The sequence below is a fragment of the Portunus trituberculatus genome, chromosome 38, assembly GCF_017591435.1.
Source record: "Portunus trituberculatus isolate SZX2019 chromosome 38, ASM1759143v1, whole genome shotgun sequence".
Lineage (NCBI taxonomy): Eukaryota > Metazoa > Arthropoda > Malacostraca > Decapoda > Portunidae > Portunus > Portunus trituberculatus.
This window is the reverse complement of record NC_059292.1, coordinates 38,226,543-38,234,042: the sequence shown is the minus strand read 5'-3', so window position 1 is coordinate 38,234,042 and position 7,500 is coordinate 38,226,543. Positions and strand designations below refer to the sequence as shown.

Genomic DNA, 7,500 nt, shown 5'->3' with positions numbered 1-7,500 from the left:
GTTTACACATACATTATTAACCAGTTTCTATCACGCAGTTATAATTGAATAGCATGACTTATGTACAATCACGAATATAACATGAATGCAATGGTCCCGTCACGATACAGTACAAACCTAAGTAATAATAGACACATACGCACTGCGGGAATAATCTCTCCTACACAGGCATTCCACCGTTCATATATAGCACAGTAACCCCAAGTGACTCTACATACACTCTTCAGGGAAAGAACACTCCACTACTTACTCAGAACTTAACGCTACCTGAAAAATGAGTCTGGTATCTCAGCACTTAACCCATTGAGTACCATGACGCGTTTCCATATTCATTCTGGTTACTATTTGATGATTTTATACAGCTTCAGAAACTTAATTGTGGGATCAAAATAGTGAAGACTGTCACCATTAATCTTGTGACCTCCATAGACCTTTCCTAATGTCAATGAAATGGTCTAATCGTACACAAATCTCAAGGTAAAAATGTGTCCCAGTACTGAAGGGGTTAATAGATAACATTAGCCATCGCTCCTGTATGCTGTTGTCCTAGACTGCACAGGTAGAGAATCAGGTGTTAGTGGATCAGTATAGCGGCATGGCATGTGACTGATTAGCCAAGTGATTCTTTGATTGATAAATTGATGCACTGGATCTCTCAGCCACCCATCTATTTTCACGTGAGATGCACCGGACTGTTTCTGAGGAGTTGTTGGAAGAATAAGATGGGTTACTAAAGTCTAGAGTGTTAAAGACTGTTCAGAATCACGTGGCAGAGGATGCTTGAGATAAGAGAGACACAATCATTACAACACTCATCCACGGCCGCGTCTGTATCACCAGCTCACATGGCACCAGAATACCGGTACTTCGAACCTCAATCAAACCCCCATCACCGATACCTTGCCACTCTACCATAACCCATTACCGATAACTTAGTGCTATACTCCATTACAGTATCCCAGCCCCCTCTACATCACACACTGTCACATGTACCTTACCTCTTTCGGCGCCATATGTCCCTGGTTCTTGTTGTGCCAAACATTAATCACTCACCCACCTCTATGAAGCACCATGCCCGGTACTTTGCCCCCTCCTACCCATCATATTCCATCCAACGCTTGAGAGTACGACTATTCAGTTCACCAGACGACCTTTTATAGGGTCATGATAGTAACCTTCTCTGTCCCACATACATATCCAGGGAGAAATGAGAACCTGAAGTGAGTGGTGAGTGTGAGTAATGGGGACTTCTGTCATCTGTCCTGCACAAGGAGGAGAAATTAATTTAAAGTATATCTCATCCCTTTTCTGGGCAGATGTAACTAATGTTTTGACTTTTAGTAATTATCATAACCATTACTACATTATGATACACACTAGAACATCTATCATGGTAACACCACACTAACACTTGGGAGGATTAATACCAGTTAGCACATCATACCCCGAAATAATCATCTTAGACTGGGGAGTATAAAAGTAAATAGATAAAGAAATCCCACTTTTGTACCGTTCCGTATCTGACGACAGTACCACAAAGAAAACGATTCGTACTTCAATCATCCTGGCACATTATGCACCCTTAAACACACACACACACACAAAAAAAAACAAGAAATCACACCACACCATACTTGTATAAAAAAATAAATAAATAAACCTATATATTGTACCGTCTAATTATAACCATACCGTAATTTATCCTTGTACCGGCCTGCCCCGCTCCGCACCGCCCTGTATACAGTACCTTGACCCTTGATACAGGTGATACAGATGCAGCCAGGCGCCAGTGTTCAGTAAGCATGACGTAGGGGGTGTATGGTAGCCTTGGGACACCATGCACGCCTTGCCGACACCCCCGCGTCACATGGTGCTAATTAAGGACATGAAGCTGTTCCCTGATCTTGGCATATTGATGAGGGAAGCAAAGGGTTTCAGTAGGGAATTTTTATCACAAATCAAGACACTGAAGCGATCTGTGTGTGTGTGTGTGTGTGTGTGTGTGTGTGTGTGTGTGTGTGTGTGTGTGTGTGTGTGTGTGTGTGTGTGTGTTATATTACAGACAAGTATACTTTTGTACCTTTGTTACAAATAGAGAAATAACAGGTATTAGTTAACTGCATGATAACAACTAGCATGATGACATTAATAGCGACAGTACGTAGTAGTAGTAGTAGTAGTAGTAGTGGATAAGGAGGTGAGCGTGGGATCGGGCAGACGTCCATGCGTATAGTTCGAATCCCACCAAGTACGGCCTTGAAATTTGGCATTTGTTGAGTTGTTTAAAGTTACATGTCACCATGATACCCAGGTACTAGATGGTTACACTAAAGATCCACTTAGGTGATGATATGGGCCCTAATATGGGTGCCTGCACCATTAATAGATGGAAGCTTAACAGAGCTTGCAATACTCTTCAAGTTACCTACAGGTGGTATAGGCTAGGACATAAAAATAAATAAATAAATATATAAAAAAGTAGTAGTAGTAGTAGTAGTAGTAGTAGTAGTAGTAGTAGTAGTAGTAGTAGCAATGGTGGTAGTATTAGTAGATCACTTAAGGTAGTATCACTGATCGATATTTTGTAATATTCATTTAACTACATCCATCCCTTTATTTCTTTCTATCTTCCATCTCGCCTTCCTTTCTTCTACCTTACATTTCCTTCCCTCCTTCCTTCCTTTCCCAGCACTACCATCTCCACCTCCCCTCACCTACCCCACCTCATAAATAAACACTTTCTATCCTCCTGTTACTCTCTCTTCCAGCAACAACACCATGATCACAGCCACCACATCAAGGTCGCAGCGCCGCAACAGAAAGAACACCTGCAGCAGCGGCAACGTGGTGGTGGTCGAGGGCGCCTACAAGTACTACGGGTCAGGCAAGAAGAAAGTGATGGTGCTGGAAAACCTCAACATGCGGGTTCCTCAGGGCGCCATGTGAGTATGTAAAGAAACGCAAAGGACGAACAAATACCGGTAGATTTATGAGATTGCGAAAAGTATAGTATATAAAGTAACATTAAGCAAAAACAAACTTTGCTAGAGGTGTTGACTTTTATGAGATTGTGATAATTTGCCTTTCCCTTTTTTTTCTGTAAGAAGGATTTTTAGCTTAAAACAAAAAATAAATATGTAAAAAAAAAAAAAAAAGATAGATTCCATTCCCCAAAGAGAACAACTAAACATCATCCACACTTGGGGGATAAATGCCTTAAAACTCTCCATGTCTGAAGAATTCAAGGCATAGAAAGAAGGAAACACAAAAACAGGGAGAGAATTCTGGAGTTTACTAGAAAAAGAGATGAAAGACTGAGAATAATGATTATCCGTACATAGCTGTCCCTGATGATAAAATGATAAACGCGACACTAACACCCTCACCCACCCCCGTTTCCTATAGCTACGGGCTGCTGGGTCCAAGTGGCTGCGGCAAGACAACGTTACTCGGGTGTCTGGTGAACCGCCTACACCTCGACAAGGGAGCGATATTCCTCTTCGGCTTCTCTCCAGGCACCTCGGAGTCAGCGGTGCCCGGCCACAGGGTTGGCTATATGCCCCAGGTGAGAGAGAGAGAGAGAGAGAGAGAGAGAGAGAGAGAGAGAGAGAGAGAGAGAGAGAGAGAGAGAGAGAGAGAGAGAGAGAGAGAGAGAGAAATTACAACACATTACATCACCAATGATACAAAAACAAGGAAGAAAACTACAACTCCGTCTTTTCTAACTCACACCACCACCACCACCACCACCACCACCATTCCAGGAGTTGGCACTGTACCAGGAGTTTACAATACTCGAGACTCTGCATTACTTCGGACGCATTCACCAGATGAGCAGCGGACACATCACTAGACGCACCGGCTTTCTCATCAACTTCCTCGACCTACCCAACCCTGCAAGACTCATCAGCCAGCTCAGGTGAGGCGCTCAAAGGAACACAAAGGAAGATAAAAAGAGACCAACAGCAGCAGATCCACTTTAGGAGATGTGATAAATTGTATGTATGGAGACATCTGTAGAAAAGGAAAGGTGAAAAATGAGGAACAAAGAAAAAAATGAAGGGAGTGAAAAGAAATGGATGGAAAGGGGACGGAAAGAAATGGAAGGGAAGAGAAAGAAGGGAAGGGAAAGGAGGGAAGGGAAGGGAAGGGAAGGGAAGGGAAGGGAAAAGAAGAGAAGAGAAGAGAAGAGAAGAGAAGAGAAGAGAAGAGAAGAAGAGAAGAGAAGAGAAGAGAAGAGAAGAGAAGGAAGGAAGGGGAAGGGAAGAAAAGAGAAGAGAAGAGAAAGAAGAAGAGAAGAGAAGGGAAGGAAGGGAAGGATAGAGGAAAGGGAGGGAGGGAGGAAGGAAGAAGAATGGAATGTGATAATCTAAATAATAAGGTTAAGAATAATAAAGAAATTGATGAAGGATAAGTAAATAGAGAGAGAGAGAGAGAGAGAGAGAGAGAGAGAGAGAGAGAGAGAGAGAGAGAGAGGTGTGTGTGTGTGTGTGTGTGTGTGTGTGTGTGTGTGTGTGTGTGTGTGTGTGTGTGTGTGTGTGTGAGTGCCATCTGATCCCCGCCCTCCCCATCCTCCCTTCAGCGGCGGGCAGCAGCGGCGCGTCAGCCTGGCCGCGGCACTCTTACACGAGCCGGAGCTGCTGATCCTGGACGAGCCTACGGTGGGAGTGGATCCCTTACTCAGGAGCAGGTGTGTGTGTGTGTGTGTGTGTGTGTGTGTGTGTGTGTGTGTGTGTGTGTGTGTGTGTGTGTTTGGAATCATATAATTATCAACAACGACGATAATATTGATGATGATGATAATAATGATAACAATGATAACCTCTTCTTGCTTCCTCTTGTCTTCTTCCAAATTTACTTTTCGTATCTTTTTGTGCCGCCGCCTCCTCGTTCTCCTCCACCTTCTCCCACGCTTTTCCTCTTACTCTTACTTCTCTTCCTCTGCTCTTCACCTTACCACCCGCCTCTCCTCACCCCGCAGCATCTGGGAGCACCTGCTGGAAGTGTGCAACAGCGGCAACACCACCATCATCATCACCACGCACTACATCGAGGAGGCGCGCCAGGCAGACAAGGTGGTGCAATGAGGCAAAATTATATATACGTAACAGAGGGATATAATAGGCATGGCTTTATACACTATTCTGAAACACCTATATTACATCATCAGTATACTTTCAAAGGGTTCAACTTGAAACTACATGTGTTTTTAATGGTTGTTTTATGGTAGTGGTGACAGATTAACACGATTTCTACTTTATCAATAGGAAAACACCCTATTGAGAACTCAGCTAATCATCTACGTGACTTTTAAAAATAGTTGCAGTGAGAGACCAAAGCGTTTCTGGATACGGGAGTTATGTAAGGAGAAGGAGAGGTTAGAAGGGAAGAGAGGCGTGTTCACAGGACAGCTTTCAGTAGCAAAGATACAAGGCTGATAATGACCACAGGATAGGTGAGGTTACGATTCATATCAGTGTTGTAGTTGAAGTTCGACGCTGTTATGTATTGGCGTGTAGATCGAAGCGCTAATGAGAGTCAGGAAAGGGATGCGAGGTTTGTGAAGTGGAGTGGCGGTTCGTGGCTGCCTGTATGCTTGCTTCCTGGTTTTTATTTGATTATGACTATTAGCGGTACTACTACCACCACCACCACCACCACCACCACCACCACCACCACCACCACCAACAACAACAACAACAACAACAACAACAACAACAGCAATTAATACAGCGACAACACTCATTAGTAACATTTTTATGAAGTATTAAAACCCCTACCATAACACTATCATCCTTTCTGCACTGTATGTTACAACAACAACAACAATAATAATAATAGTAATAATAATAATAATAATAATAATAATAATAATAATAATAATAACAATAATAACAATTATTGTAATAATAATAATAATAATAATAATAATAATAATAATAATAATAATAATAACAACAACAATGATAATGATAACAACAATAACAACAACAGGTGGGGCTGATGCGCGGGGGCCGCCTGCTGGCCGAGACCTCCCCCTACAGCCTCATCGAGCACTTTGGTATCCCATCTCTCGAGGACATCTTTCTCAAGCTGTGTCTCGAGAACAGAAGCGGCGAGGACGAACTTCTTCATGGCAAGGTGTGTGTGTGTGTGTGTGTGTGTGTGTGTGTGTGTGTGTGTGTGTGTGTGTGTGTGTGTGTGTGTGTAATAAAGATCACAAGTATTAAATGGTGACCTGGGAAGCTGAATAGTACTACTGCATAACTTCATAACTGTAACGCCGAAATGTTTTTGGACACCGTGATGTGGGACTCTTCACTGCTGTCTCTGCGTTAATCTGCTGCGCCATACAGTTGCATGACTGCTTCTGTACAGTCGAGGTGCACTTTTTCTTTAGGAGAATGTTTCTTTGAAATGGAATATTATAAGATACAAATTCAGTGGTGAAATATTACTACTACATTGTCGAAAAAACATATATGTGTATCGAAACACTTCGAAGACGAGAACTGAAATCCTCTTTTGAAATTCTTTTGTATGGAACGGGCAGACATCGAAGCCTTAAAGCTATAAATCTAAGTGTCAGCTTCATACATTATCAACCATTAGTTATATAGATAGCCGTGATTGCATGTTATGGTGTCTGGATGATACAATACATGCACGCACACCATAGTCCTATCCAACATAGTAGTGTTATATTATTCGAGTGCACTGCACAAAGCAAAACAATTAGGCTACGTCCATCAGTGTTGCTTGGTACCTCGCGAATTTCCCACTTATACTTATCTTTTCTTTTAACTTCCACTCAGACATTATTCAGCAACACTACTAGAGGGTTAATTGTAACTTGCAACTTCTGGAGCTTCCTATCCTACGACACATTTTTAGTTCATCTTACTTATATGTTTGTGTAGTCCAGCCTTGCCTGAACAAGAGTAGCGCCCAGCAGTTCTTTGTGCCCGACTTACGTTTTGTAATGTTATAGTTTGCTCCAGTATTTTGTCCAAAAGTCCCTAATACCGAGAACTGACCATGGGGAAAGAACTACAACAAAACCACAATAGCGACATGTCACCGATGTGAAACAGAAAGGAAAAAAAAAAAAAAAAAAAAAGATGCAGGTGGCTGCGAATGAAAATGAAGCCTGGCGATGTACTGTACCTAAATCATCTCAGCTGCTGTCCCGTTCGGTAGATATACGTGAATACGAAGCAACGCATCTTAACTCAAGGCAGCACCTGCTTGTCATCTTCCTAAATCGTCACACAGGACTATTGCTTTATATCAACATCATCCACAAATTCCTTACGCTTTTCTTTCTTGTGGAGTGAACCAACACTATAGTTCGCCTAATACCGTCTCGAACAGACACAAACATTATTTCGAATGACCACATCCAATCCAATGACGATGTGAGCACGCACATTTCACCGTCCCAACTGAACCCAATCATTAAAACCCACCAGTGTACTCACGGCTATTCTTCCTTGGCTT

The 7,500-nt window shown here is 42.5% G+C and overlaps 1 protein-coding gene and 1 long non-coding RNA gene across 14 annotated transcripts in view; one reads left to right on the top strand and one right to left on the bottom strand.

The window, feature by feature from the left end:
- The window catches only part of LOC123514553, a 17,050-nt gene extending 16,440 nt beyond the window's left edge, over positions 1–610 (bottom strand). Inside the window, exon 1 of one of the 3 annotated variants that reach the window (XR_006677633.1) lies at positions 1–610. This exon is cut by the window's left edge and continues 353 nt beyond it. This is a non-coding gene — a long non-coding RNA (uncharacterized LOC123514553). The other 2 variants (XR_006677632.1, XR_006677631.1) reach the window with 2 other exon arrangements.
- LOC123514550 (ABC transporter G family member 20-like) overlaps positions 1–7,500 on the top strand; it is a 19,633-nt gene that overhangs the window by 4,869 nt on the left and 7,264 nt on the right. For all 11 annotated transcript variants that reach the window (XM_045272489.1, XM_045272491.1, XM_045272488.1 and 8 more), the window contains exons 3-8: positions 2,769–2,942; positions 3,406–3,565; positions 3,765–3,919; positions 4,583–4,690; positions 4,982–5,075; positions 5,995–6,141. In XM_045272489.1, the coding sequence (XP_045128424.1) occupies positions 2,769–2,942; positions 3,406–3,565; positions 3,765–3,919; positions 4,583–4,690; positions 4,982–5,075; positions 5,995–6,141 (838 nt within the window). The remainder of the gene's footprint in view (positions 1–2,768; positions 2,943–3,405; positions 3,566–3,764; positions 3,920–4,582; positions 4,691–4,981; positions 5,076–5,994; positions 6,142–7,500) is intronic.